General features: G+C 36.3%; 1 protein-coding gene across 1 annotated transcript in view; it reads right to left on the reverse strand.

Moving 5' to 3' along the window:
* Positions 1–16,179, reverse strand: part of SMIM31 (small integral membrane protein 31) — a 22,442-nt gene extending 6,263 nt beyond the window's left edge. The window contains exons 1-3 of the mRNA XM_031055372.1: positions 16,134–16,179; positions 15,513–15,645; positions 11,374–11,453 (exon numbers count right to left, since the gene is read on the reverse strand). Of these exons, the coding sequence (XP_030911232.1) occupies positions 11,374–11,453; positions 15,513–15,627 (195 nt within the window). The 5' untranslated portion in view covers positions 15,628–15,645; positions 16,134–16,179. The remainder of the gene's footprint in view (positions 1–11,373; positions 11,454–15,512; positions 15,646–16,133) is intronic.
* Between the last annotated feature and the right edge of the window lie 8,536 nt (positions 16,180–24,715).

Below are 24,715 nucleotides of genomic sequence, written 5' to 3' on the forward strand. Positions count from 1 at the left end.
ATTTTCTGACTTCAACAAAATCAGATTCACATTATATGAAAGACTTGCCTTAAGCCAGGATCTTTACTTGGGTCCACTGCAGCTGGAAAACTTTGCCATGTGTCACAGAAGTAATGGTTTTAACATGGCAGGAGAAGGAGGATACTTGGGAAGGACAGAAATTGCCTGCAGGGAAGTCTACAGCTTCAGTGTGATAGATGACATATTTTGTCCTCTTACAGAACAAAACGCCTCTTACAGAAGCATATTTAGAACAGTATCTTCAAATTGTGCATAGTAACAGAAGTCAGCACAGAATTTTGATGTGGCAAAGTGCAACTGCATGTTTCTAGTAAAACATCTGCCTCTTTACTGTGTATGCATAGCTGCTTCCTGTTTCTTATGTTAGACACTTAATTAAGCAAGGATTCTATGGTACATTCAATGTTCCAATGTTTATACCTACAAATCATTAAAATTAGGTTTGTTGTGACTGGACAATGATGTAAGAAGTGATTTTATCTCCTTATTTGTACTATTTAATCCTAATTTTTGTCTTGAGAGAGTCTCCAAGATGAAGCTGAAAATCATCTCCACCTAATGGCAGATTCTGTTTGCAATAGCAGTTTAGTAATAAGAAGGGCACAGTATTTTTTTCACACTTAAAACTCTTTTCATTGTATCCATGTCTCATTTTACTGTCCCCTTTCCAAGTGGAATTTTACATGTTCTTAAAGTCATGACTCACTTAGCATGTAAAATAGGAACACAGGCCACTGAAAACATGGATTGAGATTTAGAAAGAATAATATAATACTATAATTTAATTAGTACACATGACATTTTCTAATACATTTACTGTACTGGGTGGTTGGTCCTGTACAGCTTTTATTAGTTAAAAGAAAGTTCTCTTTAGTTTTTCCCAGAATGTATGCAAAAGCTTGGACTGTAATTCCCAAGAAGGACTTGACATTCGTGCTTCCAAACCGTGGTTCTGAGTTAAGTGCCCTCTTATCTTTGTGTCAACACTGAAGTTTTCTTTCCTGATGTATCTCCCTACAAACATGAGTTGTTTTGAATGAGAACATTGGATGAGAAACAGTGGTTTCTTTTTAATCAAAATAACTAATTTGTAGATTAAATGCCATCAAAACAATAATTAAAAAATAATTAAACCCCAAATGAACTAGGTTTATAGATAAGTACACTTTACTGTAGTTCTTAAATAAAAAGAATTAGAATATGTATGTGTTAGGTTCATTCATCCTAGAATGACTTAAAATCAACTCATGACAAAGGTCTATTAGAGCACTTTCTCTTAGAAAGTTTTGTTTACATAGAGATCTCCCATTAAGAATGTTTGTATGACATCTTAATGAAGAGAAAAACAATTATTTCTTTTGTTATGTTTTATGTCCAGACTTACTGAAATAGTTTTGGGTTGGAGGAAATTATTAAAAGAGGCGGCCTTTAAAACATAATTTGCCTGGTCTGTGGGTGGTTTATTCACGATGTTTTTATTCATAGTGTTTATGTTCTCTGATTACATATTTGCAAAAATAATTTGGTGTTTACACAAGGCAGATGGTATTTGCAGCAAACACTATTTCAATAATTTAAAAATTTTGCTACTTCTTAAACTTTATATTTTATTTTTTCACTAGTTCGACCATGTTTTCAATACCAGTAGCATTTAATGAGCTCTAGGAAAGTTAAATCAAAACCCAAGCAGACGAAATAATGAAGACAAACCTGAACTTGTCTTAACAATAGTATGCATGCTAGTAGAGACAGTTTCAGGAATTTTTGTTACCAAGACATTTAACACAGTGTGAAGCACTTTGTTTTGTTTTTTTTTTTAATTGAGAAAATTTGGCTATAATAAAGCAGTTTATTATTTCAACTGCTATTTAGGCTATGGAAAAAGTATTATAGTACAATAATTCTATGAGCTACTTCTCTTGAAAGGCAGTGACTCCCCGTGAGATCCTGCAAATACCACAGACATTTCCATGTGCAAGTGCAAAGTGAGTCTTACTTCTTAGTGGTGGTTTTCTTCCAGTTCAGATTGAAAGAGGCACCAGCTGCTGAGATGTCTTTGCTTGATATAAAAACAGGGGAATAATGTTTTTTACTATGGGAGGCTTTGACAAGGGCTGTGCTGGACAAGGATTCCTGGGATTGTCTACTATTGCCAAAAAGCAATTGTAACATAGATATCTGTTTTGTTAGCGAATTGATTTGTTTTGGAAAATAATTTTTGTTCTGGTATACATATCAGACTTTGGCTGGCCAATAATGTCTTAACAAAATACATGTATTCTTCCAGGAAGTGGCTCTAGCATTTACTTGGTCATGGATTATTGTGCCGATTGATTATTTTTTAAATTAGTGGTTAACATCAGAAGAAGGTATTCTCTTTACTTTCCTGAAGAGCACTGAAAATCTGAAAGCACCATAATTAGGCTGCTCAGCTATTGCCATCTGAGGCTTTGGATCAGGGTCAAATTTGTGATATTTGGGGTCAACAGGGTCAATTTCATGATATTTTTATTCATGTCACTGTGGTGAGGAAAATAATTACTTCTTTCCTCTGCATATTACACCTTGTAGCCCAGCCCAGAGCTCTTCAAGTCATCTCCTAGTATGCAAAAGGGAGTTTTCTAACAATTAGCCCATGAGCTACTTTGTCCTTCCCTTTTCTTCTTTTTGCATGTGGATGGAAGAAGCAGTGTGGGTGTAGCACTGGTTGAGACTTAAGGGAATGAATAGGATCCAAAAACTGCGGAAGTGCTTTGTCCATAAGACAAGAAGGATCAGTTCCAACCTCAGCCTTAGAAGTTCAGCAGATCTTCTGGACTTCAGGGTGGAAGAGGTATTGCTTCAAATCTTCTCTGTGAAGAAACTGAGGACTTCAGTACCAAGGCTGACTGAGGCACTCTGCAAAAGCAGTAAATCAACCTGATTTTTCTAAAGCATACTATTTCTAAATATTTAAAACCAAAGGCAATACTTGGATATAGATGCCATGGTACTGGAGAAATAAAAAACCCTCACATTTGCCTGATACTTTTCAGTCAGTCTCAGCAGCTTATTAATGCTAATGCAAGCTAAATAATATTATAATAATATTGTTTTTATTGTAAAAAAAATTATCTTTCAATTCTGATATTCTGTTGACTGAGTAGATAGAAAAGTAAATACACTGCTGTTAAATATTCTTTATAAATGACTGAAAAGTGGTGAAGAAACAAAAAATAACTTCTGAATGCAAGTTTCTCCTTTGGGAATTTAGAGCAGATGTGCTCTGTAAAATAAGCCCTGGTACTTTTATGAAGGCCATGAAGTGGGGCTGTAAAAAGGTGCTGAAGCAGCTTCATGGGTTGTGGTTCATTAACTCTAATTGTCACGTCTGGATTCCATCTGATGGAAGACCAAGTCCTTCCTTTCTCACATCCGCTTTCTCACTGTCTTCAGGTGACCAGCTTCCAGAGATACCTCTTTCACAAGTGTTTCCAACAGTGGACTTGGGTCATTTTCTAAACCACTTCAGTCATATTTGAATGCTTCTTTTTCTTGTTGGGTTTTCTCCTTTTCTTGTATTCTTCCTGTGTGTGGCTTTCCTCTGGCAAGAATAAAGCCACCATTAATGAAAAGCATTTTAGATGTTGAAGCATTATGTTACAGAAAGGTTTTCCTAATTGACAAGCCTTATTTCTGAAGGTCACAAAGTTTTTACACACATTGAAAATGGAAAATGTAAAAAGCCTTATCAAGCACCATGTGCCTTCTGATTTCAGGCTTGCTATAAGGGAGTGAAGAAGCAATGTTTTACATACCGCCCACGTAAGACAACCACATAATTTATAGTGTGGGGCCATCTGTGTGTTTCCCAAGTTCTTGGTTTTTTATTAGAATTAGCTCTGAGCCAAAAGCAGAACATTAAGGGAGAGGAAAAGATGTGAAATAAGTAAAGAATGTTCCTCCCTTTATTTCAGGCTATTTGTGACTGAAAGTTTTGTCATGATTGTTTGCAAGAGGAAGGAAAATGAGTTGATTGAGTTAATGAAATTAACTAATTAATGCTTTCAGACTGATGTCAAATAGCATTTCTTTAGCAGTGAATATATTTCATTTGTACATAGAACTATCTGTTTTCCTCACTAAAAATAGCCAAAAAATTTCAGAACTTGGAAATTTTTTGGCAAGTCTAATTCCAAAGCATAACCAAAACCTCATGTCATGGTAACAGAAAGAATAATCTATCATTATTATGGGAGATAACAATTGGGTTTTCAGTGTGGTTTAAGAACTTTCCTTAAAATAAGTAAATAAATAATGATGTGGTTTTAAGGGACAATTTCATTAGCATGATTGGTAGAAGGAAATTTTCTGAAATCAATCTGTAAATCTAACACATGTTCTGAGTTTACAAAATCAAAGTCTAACATTTCATAAGGTTGTACTTTCTTGGCTGTTAATATTGGCATAAGTATTCAAACCAGCTTTAATTTTATAACCCTGATATACTGTGCCAAAAAAAATCAACAAACTTTAAGCATGTGAAACAGTTGAAATACTTCATATACTACTTTTAAATGTATCAAATGGTTTATACATGTAGCTAAAGTTTTGAAAATAATTCTTACAAATCCACTTCACAATTAATAGCACACAAATAACTTTCTAGAACTTGCCAATATTAAATATCTGTAAGTGTATTTTTTTTTGAATATATTCGATTTGTGTTAATGATTTTTCCCCCTCAGAATGCCACCATCCTAGGGTATGTCTATCAGTACTGTCTGATACTGATTTTTCAAAATACTTTCAGCATTTATATTTCTTCTAAAGTATTTCCTGTATTTTAAAATAGGAAGAAATATCACAGATAAACTGAGTATCCAACTTCCCACTTCTGTTAACTTGTTAAAAGTTCACTTCAGTTATTGATAAATGCACTTGCTGTCAATGTAATTTATCAGTGTTACCACAGTATTATTCACTTTTTTGGGGTGTATTACCTGAGCAGATTTTTAATGATTTTAGTTACAATCCCAAAAAAATATAATATGCCTAACAAAATAAAACCAGTTTCTCTTACCTCTGTTTCAGTATGCCTTGTGATTTTTATTAAAAGAACCTTCCTATTTTCTAAAACAGTCTGGTTCCACTCTACAGTATAAAGTCACTACTTCACTCTGGGCTCTGTATACTTATTTAATTATTTTACAGCCTCCACTTTTTCATTATTTATTACAAGTTGGGATCAAACTAATCCTGGTTCAGCCATGGCATGCTAAGCTCATTAATTTTTAAGTCTGCAGTTTTCTCCAAAGTGCCCATGTGCCAGAGGGCATTAAACAGAGATGAAAGCTGGTGGCTTATTCAACAGCATCTCTGGTCTTTAGTCTCACCATACTTTTGTATTTTTACTGCCTGAAAACTGACTTTTTTTTCTCCTGCATTTTATCTATAGGTAAGGAGCTTGCTGACTGTTTTCACACTGCAATATTTAAACTTCAGCCTGTTGTGGACCTTTTGAATTTTCTTTAATAACAGAAGGAAATGAGAGGTTCTTAAATGTACATATAAACCATTTTTATGCAGAGCTCTCACTTCTTCACTCTCCAGTGTTAACTTACTTCTTTGGTTTCCACTTTTCCTATGGGAAGCTCTACTACTCTGCTTCACTTTACTGTTTCATATGCATCTCAGTCATGTTTTCAGATGTTTGACCTTTACTAGTTGAAGAAAAAAGAATATAGTTTCTGCTTTGATAGCATTCAAACCCTGAAATTTATCATTAGGGAGTTACTCAATTTCCAGCTCTTTTCTATTGGACCACCTCTAGTGGTTTTAAAATTGCAGTCATTGCATAGGCTTAACATACTTTGATATCTGATCTATACAATCTGCCATCGAAGAAAACAAGGCAAACATATATATTTGACTTGTTGCATAAATTTGCAGCAAGAAAAAATATTATATTTCCTGAGAAGACTGTTGGTGCCTTTAGATACTGTGACATCTAGTTTGATTTTCTTTCTTTTCTTTTTTTTTTGTTATTCTCTCCTCTCCATCTACTACTTCTCTGTACTTTCTCCATGACTGATTTGTCCTGAAGTCCTTAGGCATCTGTGCTCTTACCTTTAAAAGATGCACTTTTGTTTTTGCAACCTTCCAAAGAACAGTTATTCAACACTCAAAGTATTTGTCTGACCTGTTCTTTAATTATGTCCTGCTATATTTGAACTGTTACTAGATGGAGGCCTTTGCTCTGGCCTCGGTAGCACACCTTTTTAGAATTGTTCTCTCTGGATGGGCTCACGAGTCTCGTTTATGCTGTGGCCTGAATCAAACACTGCCGATTTATGTGAGCAAAACAAGCTCCAGATGAGCCATCCTACCTGCTCGTGTACAAAGGGAGTGCTTGGGGTTACCTGATCACTACTAACTTCCAATGCCTCCGTTATTAATTGTCTCACAATGTTTCCATTTTTTATAAATATTTTTGATATGAAGAGGTCACTGAAAAACAGCTATGCTTTCACCTTAAGTTTGCCTGTTTCTGCCTTATTACTTTTAATTCTGCCTCACTGAGGGCTAGTATTTTCTCTTTCTCTTTCACCTCCTGATCCTTAGGTTATCTTCCATTGAAATCACAATAGCAATCTCTTAGTGTTGTTGTTGGTTTGGGTTTTTTTACAACTTTGTCAGCTTCCCCCAGGTTGAAAAGTTTTCTTGAGGTTCTGGAAGTCAGGAGCATCCTTTTACATGGAGCAGAGAGCACAGAAATCTTTAACTTAGAGGTTAGTAGATTCCTCCCTCTATTTCAGTGCAAGTTGCATGAAATTCAACCATAATGAAGAAATATATTACTTTTTATTTTAAAATATTTTCATATTTTAAAAACATGTTTTATAAGTAATTTTTTCTACTTAACCTTAGGTATCAGTCTTAGTAGCAAAATTATCTAGAAGGAGAGAGATTTTATTTTTAAGCAATGCAACAAAGCTTATCTTTTTTATAAACTAGTTTAAGGACAGATCCATCACTTTTTTTGCAAAAATCTGCCCCACCTTTTCTTCACACTCCATCACCCACAAACAAAATGTCTCTCAAATTGAAGGCTGTAGAGTGAAGAATAAAGGAGACTAAAGAAAACAAATTTTATTTTGAGATATGTTAGCAAGATTCCAGCTGGGTCTGGCAAAAGGCTGCCTAAGGTCACTTATCTGTGTTTCTACAGTTGCCTCTCCTTCACAGGTGCAGTTAAGCACTGGCTTGAGAGAGCTGTGTGGGGCCAGTGGAGACAGGGGCAGAGTTTAGAAAAATAGAGAATAGAACATGGGAGCCAAGCAGAAGCATCAACTAATTTCAAATTTCACTCACATTTCAAACGTTTCTAGCTCCAAGATGAATCTGAGTGCGTGCTCACACGTGTGGCTTTGCCATGTTCTAGGGCCCAAAGCCAGCAGAACTCCCTGAGATTGGTGAGCCCTTCCTTTCTACATTCTTTTAGATATGAATGCTCCCACAGGCAGAGAGCTACTTGTAAAACATAGTCCTCAAAATGTGTTTTCTAGAGACCACTCACATAGATGGGGTGCAAGAGTATCATATTTTTAAGGGGAAAATAGAATTAGTAGACAGAGAACAGGAGCTGTGGAGTAATCTTATTTATTGCTTTCTTTGAACTGAAACTGTTATTTTTTAATCTGGGAAGGACTACTTAACCTTTCTGGCACTTACTTTGTTTTATGTAAATATATATATATGTATATCAGCAATGTTTACCTCCTAGTGAAAGAAAAACTGTTGTATACTTGTGAGTTTAGTAAGAATGTCATCCAATCCATGAGTGTTACCCAACATTTCAAAAGCAATCCTATGACAGCAATATGGACTGAATTTAGTCCTAAAATAATATATGTCAGTTCCTTAGGGATTCCTGGGAAAGTCTTAGTGTTCACTCTTACTCCCACATTATTAGTTTGAAAACACAGAGCTGTTTTTTTTCTTTATTTTTTATCCTCCCCTGTAGGGCTTTTCAAAGGTGACTTATTTTCCCTGAGTTTTGCCACTGAAGGGAGTTATTGAACTTTAAACTTTAAACTTTATATGCTGGAAGGCAAAGGACTGACAGGAAAGCACCCTGGCAATATTTTTGTATGTGGGAAGACTTGCTGTAGGCCTATTAGGTTTCTCAAAAGTTTTCTCAAAGAGAAAAAAAAAACCCAAATAAACCAAACAAAAACAAAATCAAAACAAAACAAAAAAAACCCACCAAAAACAAAAACAAAAAACCAAAGAAACCCCCAAAAAACCCAACCAACAAAAAACCAAGACAATAAAACTATCTTGCTTATAAAGACCTAGACCCCTTGGATTTGGTATTTGATGTTGATACTACTGTCTTTAAATGCCCCAGTTCTGTTCTGATCAGCACATGGCATCTCATGGTCCACTCCTCATGTCTTTTTTGAGTTGAAATCATTAATTCAGTCTGCACTTGATGGAGCAGTGGCAGATGATGTTTATGAATGAAAACATCTCTCTGGTCCTTACACTGAGTCAATGGGAGGCAGGGAGGAAAAGCACTTATTGCTATGGGGTGTTCTTCTTGCCAGCCAAATTATAGAATTTTCACTTTCATCCCCCTCTTCCTCTTTTGGCCTGTAGACCATTAAGTACTTTCCTAGCAACTAAAATTGTTTATAAAATGCCTTCAGACAAAGGAGTAGCTATAATTATTTCAGCTTAAATACACTCTTTATTTAATTATTCAGCAATTACCTGCAAGTTTTCACCTCTAGGACCATGGCTGTGTTGCTATACAGATGGTTGTGCTTCAGCATTTCCTGTAATTCCATCCAGCCAAGGTGCTACTGTCACTAAATCTGTACACCATGGGTGGCCCTATACAAATTTTTTCATCAGAGTAAAAGGCCCTAAATTTCATTATGCAGTGATAGTCTGGTTTTAGTAGTACATCTGAAAATTCTGCAGTAAGAGAAGAATATGAAATATAAAAATCCTCCCACAGGATTTAATTCTCTACCATTTTAAAATACTTCAAATAATCAAATTTGGAACAGAATTTTAATATAATCTCCCACTTTCAGTGTCTTCAAAGAGCTGAATATTTGGGTTACTTATATTTTTAGAATGTCCTCCTCTTGCATTGATCTTCTATTAGGTGTAACACTGGTCTTAAGTACATGTTTGCTATTTTGGCTTTAGGGCTAAAAGTTGTTTTTTTGAGAATAAATCACATACAGTTTTATTACTGATTTATGAAAGGGATATTCAGATCAACATAAGCTGTCTCTCAACTTGAGAAATTGTAAAATACATCCCAGGCTTTTTTAAAACTACTTCAAATGGAAATTCATAAGGAATCTTTAAATTATAAAGCAAGAAATGAGGAAAACCTGGAATACACCTCCATCCTCTCATATGTCACATTGTCACTTCCCTGGTGCCTTGATAATATTTTTAGGTGACACATGTCATAATTGTGGTCAGACATAAACATGGCTCTGAGGGGATTCTGATTCTGAAGCCCAAGTGAGTCTTTCCCACTGTAAACCTAATTCCTAAGTACTGCAAGCAGTAAAAGGAGCATATGGCATATACTAAGGGGTCTTAAGTGTTGTGGTGATTTCATTCAATTTAAAAACCATGATTAAAATATCTGCTGTGACACCCAAGTAGTACTTCTGGAGTCCATAATGCAGTGTAAAAAGCAGCAGAGTTTAAAAGCAGTTACTGAAAAATACCTTTCTTTTTTTACTACAGTATCAAACATGATGGTAAGGAGCTCACATTTATAGCTGATTTTAAACCCAGGAATATAAATTCCAAATTCTCTTTCATCAAATGAACCGAAATTTTACTGTAATCTCACTTAAGTAGGTAGAATACTTCTGAATAATTTCTAATACAAGTAAACTTTTGACCTCTTATTAAAGAGATACTCAAAATATTTCAAAGAGTTTTCACATAGGGCAAGATCAAACACTAATGGCAGAAGGAACATAGGTGTTAAAGGAAAGTGCTGATTGTAGCAAAGCTTGAAGAATACTAATTACATTATTCTAAGCAGTGACACAATCTTTACCTGAGAACAGTTAGGCAGCAGAAAAAAAAATCATTAAGTGACTGTGTAATCTCACAGTCTTTAATGTTATTAATTATCCCAATGGGGTGAACAAAAAGCCCCAAGCTAAAGAGCCTAAACCTATTTTGCTGGTTTAGAATTTGAAAATACTGACCTCTAGAGAGGAATGCATCAAGCATGTGAATTGTGCTATTTCCCCTTTTCATGGAATGAAATTGGTACTAAATTATCAAATCAATTCAGGCCACTAAGGACTGTCCCAAGGATGGTGAAAAGTGTCCCTTTGTGATTAAGGGAGGGTTAAACATTAATTCTCCAGGTTTCCTCCTGCAGATCTAACACTGTTGTTTTGCACTTTAATTTTCCCTAATAAGAACAGGTGCATGGCCAAGGCTCTTTATTCCTGAAATTGTGCTTTGTAGGTAACATACAGGTGAAGATTGATTCAGCTGGGATGAAAATGTGTAGAAAACTTTATCATGTCATGCAAAGTTTTTTATTCAAAATTATTCAGGAATTCCTAATAATCAGTTACAAAAAATATGTTACATGATTAGATATTTCATTTTGTATGGTATTTCCTTTTGTATGATATTTTATTCTCTAGTGTAATCAGATTTATTGACTAGTAGGAAATAATGTTACTCTCTTTCTGTCTTGCAGTTCTCAGGACTTGGCCCATACCCATTTCATTCTGTGAAATAGTGGCTGATGTACAACATTTATTGTTCCCTTTTGTTGTGATTTTGAAGGTTTTAGCTGATGTCATTTTTCTAGACATAACCTGTTCTTTGTAAATGTGTGATCACTAAGTTTGCTTAGTGAGCCTTTATTTTTATAAGAAATATAGAGCCTTTATTTTTATAAGAAAAAAAATAGAAGGGGCTTTGTCTGCAAATTTGTGTGCTTGCAGCATTCTGTATGAATCCATGTCCTCACAAGGCTCACCAGCAGTGTGTAAACAAAAGAAATTATCTATAGAGAAATCATGGAAATATTAAACTTTCCTAATATACAACATACCAAAAATATTAGAAGTTAAACATCAGAGGATGCATTTCTTGGGTGCATTTACTGTTTGTACTTCTCACTGCTTAGTATGTCAGCACTCAAATCATTACAAGTGTAGTCTTCAAAGTCAGCTCAGACACCTCAGTCTGACACGTTTAGGGTCACTATTCTTAAACATGGAAAAATTTAAGTAATTTTAATATAAGTAAATTTTTTAAATAGTGGTTTAGTGTAGGCAATATTTGCTTTATTTCTACTATATGTTTAGGGGTTTTTGTGTTTTTTTTTTTTTTTTTTTTTTTTTTTTTTTTTTTTTTTTTTTTTTTTTTTGTTGTTTGTTTGGTTGGTTGGTTTTTCCTGTAAAAAAGAATATAGATAAGGAGAAATAAATTTTCTGGGTATCTTCCTTGCTGTCTTACCATTTGGATTGTGCTGTGTAAGTGGAGCAAAACAGTAAATTTTTTCCACTGAAATTCAATTAGTGCATATGAAATCAAATTTCCCTGAGGCAAAAATCTGCCAAGTAAATAGAACTCCCTTGCTGCACCTGTGTTTGGAATAGCTTGTCATGCAATGGAGATATGAATGGCAAAACAGGCATTTTAATCTTCAGACTTGAGATTTCAATTCTAGCAGACACTGCTGAAAGCAAAGCTTCCAGGGATTCATGAATTGTTTCTGGTCTTTGCAAGATAATTCTCCTCCAAGTAGCAGAGCTAGTGGCTCACGGTGACTAGACATCTCCCTCCAGTGGGAGATTTATTGCATAGACTCTGCTTGGAACTGTTCTTCTCATGACTGTCTGTTCTTGGCAGCAGATGCATCGCAAGTTCTTAAAATCTCGCTCTCTTTTACCTCTTCACAATGAATCTGTCATCTTTTATATTCCTTAGAACAAAACTCTGTGAAGCACATTGCACTTTGCCTCAAGGAGCTGTTGTTTGGTTCCTGACAGGGATACTGGTCAAATAGGGAAAAGAATTAAAGGCAAGGCTTACCTCCTACACAGAAGAAAGGATCCTAGAAAACCAGAAGACTGCTTTCTCGCAGTTATTCCTTATATAAAAGAGCTACAGTGGCACTGGGCCATGAAAAATATGTTTCATGGAAGTTGTGACAGTGGGTTTAGCCTCTTCTAAAAGGGCAGCAGGAAACACGTGCTGCAGCCTCCATCAGAACATCACACCACTACAGATTTCCAAATTTTGCTTAATCCATGTCCTGCAGATTGTGCCAGATGCCAGCCTGTTGGCATTTAACTGTAAAGAACAATGTTTAATGCCAGCAAAAAAAGCTTTAGAACACAAGCAATGAGTATATTCTTGATTTTACATTTAGGCTTTCTGTAAGCTTCTGTAGTACTTCCAGTAGCTACTGTTATGCATAATGATGCATGCCTTATTTTAAATTTAGTTTTCTGAGTTAAGTTTCCTTATGACAAACCTAGTGAAACATTCCTGCATTTTTCCACAATGTTCTTCTACTTGCTCAGTGCTCTTCCTCAAGCATCTCAGTTGCCATGTTATGAGGACTTTCTCTTACTTCTTCCCCAGTTAATGAATAAATGCTCTCAGATTTCTTATTTTTATTCCCTGAACAAAGAACATTGTTCCAAATATTCTCCTTCTCTTCAGGTAGATACAGACTCTTGAAGGATGACATTCTTTACATTTGCATGAATTACTATATTTGCTCAAAGGTAGAATTATCTTATAGAACACACCATCAATTTTCTGAGGGAGGAAAACTCTTATCTTCTAATAGGATGTAAACATACTTCTCACTTCCTAATTACTCTATTTGACATGTCTAGTTTGCTACACTTAGCCATGCACACTCCTCTCTCCCAGTCCCTTTTCTCCATTGAACTGGCAAATCTGAGCACTGGCTTTTGAGTTAGAACAGGAACAGCTGATTTGCACTGTATCCCCTGCTATAGAGTACCATGATAAAATACTGTAATATGTGGTGAGATTGGTTTTTTAGACAATTTCCCTCAAAGCTTGCCTTAGAAGCTTGAGAAATACAGGATAATATTTCAATTTCTCATTTCCTTAACCTAAATAAATATCTGAAAAATACACACTATGTTTGCTGTAGTGGGATAAGCAAATGATGTGCAAACTTCCTGGCCACAGGGGAAAATAAAACAAGCACAGTCATACTTCCCCAAAAAAGTACAACTATCTCCTCTTAAATAACTGAACTGGAATATAAATTAGAATCCTCCTGCAGCCCTTTTATTCTGTTCAGATAACATGCAAGAGGGAAAGCAAAGGATAATTCTTCCAGCTGCAAGTAGAATGTACTGGCCCAGAGCTGTATGAGTGTGCTAAAAGGCTGGTGAAGGACAGCACCTCATTGAAACACATTTCACTTAGCTCTTCTAACCAGATATCTGTCCACATTAGTGCAAAGAGGGTGTAGGGTTTTCATTCTCCTGTTGACACTGTAAGTTAGGCAGAAGCTTTTTATAGATTCCCTGCTTGCTGGTCTTTCCTCTGAATGCAGATTTTAAAACAGCATTGAAGGAGAAAGGCATAAACATGGTTACAAAGCTCTGCTACTGCAGAAGAACTTTGACTGAATTCAGGGGCTATTTAACTAAAATAGTAAACATGATTTTTTCTCACAACAGTTCTGTCCAAAATCATGGCATAGAAAGTTCTTTGAATATAGTTTTATTTAGGAAAGTGAGAACTAGGCCTGCTGAGGGGACATCAAGGTGTTTGAGGTATTTGGCATCTATGAGCTCTTAAATCAAGATTCTGCTCTCATACAGTGCTCAGCAGCAGATTCAGCTTTCTCTTTGAAAGCGTGGTTATGGTGATATAAACAGGTCAAGTGAGAAGTTTGCATGCAGTTTTGACACTAAGGAGATGCTGTCAGAAGTAGACACTCTACAACTCTGTTGTGAGTTATTGTGGAAGCTGAGGACAAGAAAGGGGGCCTAACCTTGTCTTTGCTCAATAGCAGGCATAAGTTAAAAATCAATATGCTTCTGTTAACTTCCTTTTTTGATCTCATAAGACATATCTCAGCTATAGATTGGTGAAACAGGGTCTCATTTCCAAGCTCCTGCCTCTGCAGAATTTGTTGGTTGCCACAAGGACTGCATGCCTTGCAGCACACGCTTCCCCCATCCTGCTCTTGCCACGTCAGTACAACAGACTTCTCCCAGAAAAAAACTGCTTGTGTCCATGCTGTCTGAATGAGGTCAGTTCTCATGGCAACCACACTTTATCCACAGAAATGTGCATTGTTCTCAGGCACTTTCCCCTTCTGTGTAGAAATGATGTAAGATCTGAGGGAGCAGAAGAGCAAGAAAGAAACCTAATTGACATGCAAGCGGCAAGTGCTGAGACACTTCCTTACCTTTCATGCTGTTAGCTATTGTTTCACAGATTATTAGGAAGGCCAGAGTTTTACAATATGAGACATACATTAAGAACAATCCATCAGGGCTGCTCAAAAAATGTCCACAAAATAGATATCTTTTTTTCGACAGAAATCAAGGTAACGCAGGATTAGTTTCAGTCAGATATGTCAGAAACCAACAACTATATTGCTGTGTGCCTCAGGAGTTTATTGCAGTCTCTTTCTCCCTACCACCTTTCCTTCCCCCCTTCTCCAGTTTGAGGAAGCTTAGCAGGGGTAGGGTGATCCAATGGGCGGCTGGGAAGAAGAGAGGAACTCCTTTACTGGTAGGGATGGCCAGAGCTCCCTGCTCCTGCTCCTCCCCAGCAGCCTCGCTGATACTCCTGCCATCGAGAGATTAGATGGCATGAAGGTGGCTGTGACAGCACTCCTGTGACATGGGAATTCTCTGCTGAGGGTGTAAGGTTATGTTAAATCTCCTTTGTAGAATTAGCAGGGGATGTGGTTGGGGTTTTATTCAGATTTCAAAATCTTTTGAATGGGAGAAAGATGCTCCCACCTGTGCTTTTAATGGCATTTTCACTCTCTTAAAAGGCAGCAAATTCTTGCCTTCAGTCTCATGAAAATAAACATTTACCTTGATTACAAGAACATCCTTAGTTTTGCCAGCCTAAGCACTTTATAACTCCTCAGACCATGAAGCAGAACTGCTGCCAGGAGAAAATCCTCCCCTACTGAGAGCAGAGGTTGCTCACAGCACTGATCTCGGCTGTGTGGCACAGCTCTGGCCAAGTGGGCAGAGCCGGCTCTAAAGGGACTCCTTCTCTCACACCTTACACAATGTCTATGCTAGTGACTTTTACTGATGCCTTAAGCAATTACTCTCTGCCCCTTCAAGAATGGTATTCCTAAAGCTGGTGTCGGGTACTGTAAGTCTATCAGCAAGGTAAAGCACAAAACATGTAGTTAGAGTATTAGTTAGAAAAATCTGAAAAGTACTACATTTATTTTAGATCATTACCTTCTTTGTTGTCATGGGAGTCACTGTAGATAGAAGCCAGGGTAAACAAGGTGAAAATGACAAAAGCCAGCAAGATGAAAGCTACTTCAAGGTTTGTGAAGGGCAGCTCCATGAACTGTTACTGCTTCGCCTAGGAAAAAGGGTAAAAGCATTTACTCATCTGACTGGCTGTGGAAAGGGACTGCTCTAAATGGAGCAGTTAAGTCTTTACCCAGGAGGATACTAGATCCTGGTCAAACTGGTTAAGTCACTTCAGTGGTTATGAGGAAAACAATGCTACTGGCTCATACAAGAATGTAAGCTCAAACCCTTTTTACCGAGGATTCAGAATGTGCTGTTGCTCTAGGAGACACTTTGAGCAGCTGCACTTAACCGTATGTGCAAATACATCTACATGCTATATTTATTTTTATATGTTTTTGTGTGCAAGGCATTTAATAACAGAAATATACCTGGACTCTGAAAGAGTATTAAGCCCCATTTATTAAAACAAAAATTATCTATAATGATGTGTAGGAAAGCATAGATTTTTCTTAATAGAAAAACTGCTAGAATATACCCCCCCGCCTTCTGTGTAGTGGAAAGTTTAAAATGTACGAGAGGAAGTCCGAACATTACCACCAAATTGCAGTCAATAGTCCAGGAATTCTGAAGTCAGTGGAAGTTTAAAGTGTTCAGTTGCCCATATGATTTAGCTCTAAAAACACTCTCCCAGAAATCTTAAAACCAAGGAGTCCAATACAGTTCTACAGAGTTTTGCGGGGGGAAGGAAAAAAAAAAAGACAACGACTTTAGCAGTAAGTAAAGAGAAGCTGGCACTTACTGATTGCCAGCGATTTGTGTACATATTCCATTGGGCTTTCTTCAAAAGCATCCCAATTCTATGAAATGGACCGAGTTAATCATCCAAAGCTGGGAGGACCTAAAACATAACGTGATTCCCTGATGCTTTCCAGCCGCTGCCTTGCTCTCCGCAGGTACAGCCCGCTTCAGACCAGAGGGCTGTGAAAGTGGCAGGAGAGGCACAGCTCCACAGGACACTTGATTCTCCTGTACCTGCCTCCAGGATGCTGGCATATGAAAGCAAAGTGAAGGCACAGAAATTGTAGCAATGCCTTTGGGGCAGTCAAGATTGAAGTTTGCACCTTGTAAATCATGTTGGATTTTAAGCCTTAGTGAAATATTAACATGACTGTAAACAAGACTAACAAGTATAAGAAAGAAACCCAGCTCAGAAAATGTATCAGCTTTGAAATTCAGGTCTATACTGATATAAGCAATAATTATTAGAATGGTATCACTATGTCAGCAAAAACCAGACCCGCACAGGTTCAACTTGTATGAAAAAAGATCCCTTTGAAGGACCTTTCTGATCAGTCTGTGAGGTTTTTCCCTTTTGAGCCTTGGTTTGAAAAACACAAACACTGTTTATACAAACTAAACTATAAAGCATAAGCCACCTTGGATTGCATTAGCTACATGTTAATTAAAAGGGATCTCTAAACTGTATTTTTTAATATTCTGATTATTCTATTTAAAAATATTTTGACATTGCTCTTTCTGAACTTTTGTATAGTGATCTAAGCAGGAATATTTCCATTGCAGGAAAAGGAATGATATTTATAAAAACCCATGTCAATACATAAGAATAGAACATATAAAATAGAACTGCTCTTAAATTGCAGACATAATTTGAACATTGTCACATCCAACATATCTTTTGCTGGATCATCTTGCAACAAATATTTCATTAGCATTCATTAGCATTCATTATTATAAATCATTATTTCATTACCATTCATTATTATAAATCTCTCTTTATTATTTCTAGTAGTGAAATAGTAGTTACACATACCTCAGCTTCTTTGTCTACATGATGGATTGGTTGTCCCATTTTATTAAATAAACTAAGGATTAGTTATTTCAGTCAGAGGAAAACTTACACCTGTGTATACATTGAAAAATCTTTGATTGACTGTATTTATACTTTCTTGCTCTTTGCAACTGATATTTATATGTCTGCCTGAAATTAGATGTGAATTCAAAATTTACAGCTTTTCCCATAAAGAGAGTCAAATTCTTCTACTTCCCTTATCTCAACAAAGCTGCTGAATCTTTCATGCTCTGCTTAACTGATAGAAATAAATTTATGTGCAGTTAAAGAACAGGCCTGTTTCCTGGAATCATGCTACACTTGATGAGAGGTTTTATTTATATAATAGCCTGCAATTTCTTTAAGCTGATGTATTTTGTATTGCTGGGGATATGTGTAATATCCATTTATATAAATGAATATTTTACCTGTACATCATTAAATAGTTAAATATCAGTCTGTCATGGCTTAACCCCAGCTGGCAGCCAAGCCCCAAGCAGTTGCTTGCTCACTCTACCCACAGTGGGATTGGGAATAGAGCCAGAAGGGTAAAAGGTAGAAAACTCACTGAGATTAAGACAGTTAACAGGAAAATCAAAAGCTGCACACACAAGCAAAGCAAAACAAGGAATTAATTCACTGCTTCCCATGGCAGGCATGTGTTCAGCCATCTCCAGGAGAGCAGGGTCCCATCAAAGGTAACAGTGACTTGGGGAGACAGCCATCACTCCAAATATCAAATATCCTCTCCTTCCCCCTTCTTCCCCCCCCTTTATGTACTGAGCATGATGTCACACGGTGTGGGAATGTCCCTTTGGTCAGCTGGGGTCACCTGTCCTGGCTGTTGCAAATTAGTGTCATTTGCTAACTTAAAGCTGCTAGAGGGCCTGAGGAACTGCTTCCTCAGGGAATTATAATCTGATCAGTCATGTGCTGTAGAAATAAAGGAGATATTTTATTTAAAACTTCTCAGCTATTTGTGCAGCATAGGTATGTGCCTGCTCATTAGCTCAAGAGTGAACTGAAGCAGAAAAAAAAAATAGATAGTGTGAGAAAGGTAAGAGAAGAGCTGTGGAAGAAACAGCCAGAGAAGCACCAGTAGAAAAAAGTTGCCAAATGAATGAATGACAACTTGTATGGGGTGTATATATCAAAGAGAACACAGCCTTTGGACTTATATATCTGTAGCTTCCTAGTTATCTCAGTGTATCCTAAGTTCATAATGGGTATGTTCTACATTCTCATTTGTTGACTTGCTCATTTTATTTCCTTGTGTTTTAATCTTATCAAGGCACAACTTAAGTCAGTTATGTTAGCTGTGGGGAATGCAATAAGGTATAACTTTAATATGGTATACTGAAAAATAACCAGTGCCATGTGAAGTAAGACATTTATTCACTTCATAGGATCTATATTTATTAACAATTATGTATAAATGGTATTATAGAGATAAATTTGGCTTTCTCCCCAGGCCTTGCTGCTCCTGTGGTTAATGATTTGGGAAAGCTCCACTGAGAGCATACATCCTTCTTTGTTATCTCAGGAAAGAAGTGAGCCAATGATGTCAGTGAGTCAGCAAGGAACATAAAAAAGCTCTTGGTAAATAATAATAATAAAAAAAAATAATAATAAAAAAGGCAGTTATATAGTCATAATGCTATTATAAAAATAATGTTGATGTTTCTCTAAGTCTGCCTTTTTCTTAGCTATGTTTGCAGCTGGACCGTGTTCAGTTCAGGGGCATTTTCTATTTGTGGAAATTGCCAGTGACAGGTAGTTTTTCTAGCTACCCTTCTGTGGGTTTTTTGTTGGGTTGGTTTGTTGGTTTTCTTTTGGTTTGGTGTTTTTTTGTTGTTGTTGTTTAGGTTGGTTGGTTGGTTTGGGTTTTTTGTTCTCTGGATGTTGTGGCCAATGTCTTTAATATTAAATGAACCTGTGTGACTTTAACTTTGCTGTCCACGTGTTCCATGTTTTTGCCTGCCTAAGGCACTAGCACAGTTTAAAAGGTGAAAGATCCTGCTGTATTTTGTATTTATTTCTATGATATTGATGACTTCATAACAGCAGTGGAATGAAATTTTGCTTGTTAAACTGATCCTAACACTGCTGATTTACAGGAACAATTTTAAATATGAGTGATTATTTTTATTATTTTTTGTTAATAACAGACCCTCATAGGTCAAAATGCAGATGAGTTCAATGTAAAATTTTATTACTTTTGTTCTGTCTCATATGACAGCTGTACATGTAGTGCTAAGCACATCTTTATTATTTCTTTCATAATGCTCAAAGACATTTTCTGTGCAAGAATGTAACAATAAATAATTGATACATATTCTTTCACAAAGGAAAGACACATTCAGTGTGAAATGTGAACATGTGGCAAAACTTCTGGAGCAGGAGCAGGGCTTCCCTTTAACCAACATAAGCTTGAAATTGTTGGGGTTTAAGTAATTTGAAAGAAAAGATTTGTCAAAATGGAGTTTTCTATATCCCAGTGACAGTCACATAAAAATTTCAGAGGAGCTTGCACACCAGAGGATGGATCAGCTCAGGGCGCCTCAGCTCCAGAGGCCAGGAGGGTGCAGCCCATCCCTGTGCATTTCTTTCCAAAGCACCTTGTGGTAAACCGGTGCCAAACTGAGACTGTCCTAATAGCCTGGGATGTTCGGCTGCATTTACTCCAGGAAGAGTCAGGCTGTCAAGCCCTGAAACAAATATGTGTGCAGGGGGAAAAGAAGGGTTTCTTTGTCCCCTGTAACAAATAAAATTGTAATGTAGTAATAGTATGTGTTTTATCCAAAGTGAACAGTGGGACTGTTACTTTGTGTGCTGCTATATTGAATTTGTATGGAGTGGTATTTCCTAAAGTATGTATACCAAATATTCTTTCCTTTAAAATACCATGAACAAAATAGCAGAGAGAAGGCATCTCTTTCAGGAAAACTTTATCTTTCAAACTTAACCAGGGTTAATTGATCAGAGTTCTGCCCCCCCTTTTTTTTTAATTGGCACTAATAATAAGGATATATAAATATCTTATTATTTAGCAAAATAATAACTTTAGATTAAGTGAACTATCGGGAAAGAAAGGATTCAAAATGTTAATCAAAATGCTAATTAAAATACAATATTTTGCCTTCACTCAGAATCTCAAATTAAAAAGAAAAAAAAAGGCTAAAAATGTTTTTAAAGTCTCTTGGTTTTATGTTTTTTATTTTTCCCTTTTAGCAAATTTTACAAAAACTCTCTGTCTGTGTGTCTAAGCATCTGGATGGCTCTACTTCAGCAGAGGTTCTTAGTGACTCAGATAGCCTTTCTAAGAGAAGATTGATGATTTTTAATAAGCTAAATTGTGGGATGCAGGATATACCAACAACCGAAACCCAGCAATTTGCCAATTGTGATATTTACAATTGTGATATTGTTGAAGCATCCGCTCTCCAGTGTCCATTTCCTCGGTCCAGCGTTTTTTAGGGTGTATGTATCATCCTTATCCCACTACATTAGTCATGTGCTTTCCACTGAACAGCAGGACTGCAGCTCATCCTCTGCCCCTCCCTTGATTAGAGGTGAATTGCACATGCAGCAGAGCCTGGGTAGGGCTCTGGCTTGTCCCTTTTCTCCATAGACATGTTGTTGCACGTTTCTCTTTAGAAAATTTGTATTAAATACATGATTCTAGGTTGTTCCTTGGGCAAAAATTGATATGCTTTTGTGTAGTACACATGATCTCTTGGGCTTCAGTAGAAGGACTGAACTGAAAATTTTGCAACTGCATAAGGACAGCTTTCTGAATTCCCTTCAAGATCCTTTTTGTTGGGTTTTAAGTTTTTATTTTCTTTTTTAATAGAGAGAGCAAACTGAGGTCATATCAGAAAGTATGCACATCCTACCTTGTGAGATATTAGCAACCATAAAGGGGAACTACAAAATCTTCCATTCCAAGTCACTGCTAATTTCTCAATCCTTTCAATATAAAAGTTAAAGAAGACAGAATTATTACCTCATTTCTCAGTATAGGGCACTTCCAGCTTAAGTTATAGGTTGTGGTGAGGTGGGCAGTTGGCCTTGTCTCCCGGGTAAGTAGCAATAGGCCAAGGGGAAATGGACTCAAATTGCACCAGGGGAAGTTCAAGTTAGTTATTAGAAAAAATGTTTTCACTGAAAGAGTGATTAAATATTGAAACAAGCTCTCCAGGGAAGTGGTGGAGTGACCATCTTTGGAAGTGCTCAAAATTGTGAGTAGATGTAGCACTTGATTACATGGTTTAGTGGCTGTGGTGCTGTTTGGTAAAGGGCGGACCCAATGGCCTTGGAGGTCTTGTTCAACCACAGTGATTCTGTGAATCTGTAATAAGAGCTGGTGTTCATCATTTTATGAGAAGCATGACTCACTTTCCAGTAAACAATTTTTTTTCAACATAACTCATCTGGATATGAAGTTTTATGGCCTGTACTATCAACAGATAATCTTTACTTTGCCAAACCAGGTGATTGCCTCTCTACTGACATGACTAGAAAGATTATGTTTAATTTTCCATGCCCAGATTATTTATTTGTGCAGCACATCTTGTCTGTACAGTGGTTTCCTGTTTAAAGCCACAGCTAAAATTAAGTTAGGACTTGGTAACAGCAAGTTGCACTTGGGTTCCTTTTTTCCCTTCTCTGTTTTCTCACAGTTGTCTAAAATTTGATTTTGTCTCACTAAGATTTGGAACTGAGAACACTTCACAGCATGGAGAGTTCTGCAAGTATGTAACCACTTGGAATACACATTTACATATCCATTTTCATATTCACAAGCATATCCATACGCAAAGCAAGTGATGGGTATGTAGTACATAAAAACAGTAAATGAGTTAGTAAGAAGGTGTGTGTCAGCTTTCAAGCTCATTGTATCACTAAAATGATGAAGTAGAAAAAAAAAGGCTTAAAGGTGAATTTTCTTTAGAACTAGAGGCTGGGGTTCAGTCTGACTCATCTGCTTTTCTCAGGGGTGTGGAGAAGATGTAAAGTAGCTGGATATGGCCAGTAGTGAACCCTTCTATGCTGTCAAAAGGCAGTGGAAATAACATATCTACTTCCATTATTTGAATAACCAATAAAGGGATATTCATGCTGTTTTGATCTTACAGTCCCACAATGATTTCTTCAGTTGAATCCCTTCTTTTATAAAACACCTGTCAACACTTTGATATCTTATAACTAGCTCCAGTTCTGTAAAAGTTTAAAGGAAAAATTTTGGAAACTTGTTTTATGCCTTGTACCATCTGGATTCTGTAGATTTCACCTTTCTAACTATTTTAATGGTGGTATTTTGCTGGTAAATGAATATGAAGGGGACATTGTAATTTATATGCTTCTCTGGGTGCTTAAAATATGCAAGGATGTGAATTAACATGCCGGATTATCTACTCTCCTTCATTTATTGCCATTATCCTAGGAACAATAAGTAAAGTAATAGCTGGCATAAACATATATTTTATGGCTTTCTCAGAGTGTTAAGTCTGTAATTCCTGGTACAACTCAGTCTTGTGTTTTTATATATATTTTGGTATCTCAAAAGGAAGTCAGTCTGCCATTTCCCCCCAACTGAGTGTTTTAAAAGTTCCCTCCTATATCAGTCTATGGCACTTTAATACAAATACATGGTATTTATTTTTAAGGAGTTTGGGACAGCCTATCACTTTGGGCTCCTAGCTAAGCTAAGCATCCCAAGGTTAATATGCACATTGAAATCAGTGAAGTAAAAAGAGAAGCAGCACTAATTATTGTCATATTCCAGTTTCCCTTTCTTACATCTTTATATTGCATATAGGCTGTTGTGACCAAAATGCTTGTCCATCGCCATCCTGGACTGAAACTTTGTGGCCATAAGAAACTTGATTGAGATAGTTGGGGTTTCAGATTGGCTCCTGTTTTAGCTCTGCTGCTGAATCTCAGATGGCAAATTTGTTTGGAGGTGGTTGCCCTCTTTTGCATCTGACTGAGTAGATCCTACAGATCCTACATACCTTGTACAAAAATACATAGCTGGTGACGTTTTATGGAAAAATTACTACAGCCAAGTACACTTCCAAGGTATTTTTTAGAAAAATCTGTTTCCATTTGACCCAGTTTATGGATAATTCTGTGCGCAGGCATAATTTTTTAGCTATTACTATAGAAAGTGATACCAAATAAGCTACAAGAAGGAGTGGTAGTAGGATATATATGTTGGAGGAATAAACACCTTCATATTTCTGTTGTGAGAAATAAATATCTGGATCTGATGAAAGCTGTTCTTTTCCTTGAAGACATAGTCCCAGTGTTAGCTCATTTGAGGGAGGCAAATCAATAATGACACAATGTAAAGACACCTACATTTCATGCAGCCAGCTATTAGATTTAGATATTATTTTAAAAACACACTATGGTATGCAAAGCTTCTTGACATTGACTAATACATTCAAGTTACTCTGAGCTGCCTGTATGCAGCTTTTCAGTTTGGCTTTCATGCTAATACCTTAGAGTTTATTTCATATGCAGTACCTATAATTGCAAATGACCAAACCAAAATTGAAAGGGATAATAAACTTTGTATTCTTACAGTACTGACAGGCCCTAATCAGCTAAAAGGGCAGCGTGTATTTGAGTAACCTTCTGCCTGCAATATGTAATTTCCATTTTCAATTAGTTTACATTTCAGGCATAGGGTGAAATTTGGTTTTGCAGATGTCTACTAGAGATCTAGTTTTGTTCCTTGGTTGTGACCTCTGAGGGGAGAAAGCATGTAATACTAGAAGAAATGTTTATTTAGGAGTCTCAAGTTTCCTAATGCCCACAGACATTACTGATTTTGTTTTCCATGATACTTACTAAGGGGATTAAATTAATTTAAACCAATATGGTGATAGTTTTCTATTTGCTGAAATCAGAAAATGGTATTTTAATTATTTTTAAAGGGTAAAGAGACAATTTGGTATTAATTAAAGGATGTATTTATTAAAAACTTAGTAGAAATAATTTTGGTAAGTGCATGAAAAGATAATTGAATTTAAATAGAAGCAGTTGTTTAAAACCTCTGTCCATACATAGGTACTTTGAAAAAATTCCAAACAAAGATATTGTCATTAATAAACCTTCATAACTACAATTTTACATATTTATTAAAACATTCATGTTATTGATAGCAGGCTCTTTTACTTTACAACCTTATGACTTTATTGATCAGATTTTTATTTATATTGGATAATTATTTAATAAAGGTAGAGTACTCTCATAAATTCTTGTAAAAATCCATATTTATGTGAACAGTCATGTCATTGCATGTGCTTTTCTTCCT

This window comes from Geospiza fortis, unplaced genomic scaffold (assembly GCF_000277835.1).
Source record: "Geospiza fortis unplaced genomic scaffold, GeoFor_1.0 scaffold40, whole genome shotgun sequence".
NCBI classification, from domain to species: domain Eukaryota; kingdom Metazoa; phylum Chordata; class Aves; order Passeriformes; family Thraupidae; genus Geospiza; species Geospiza fortis.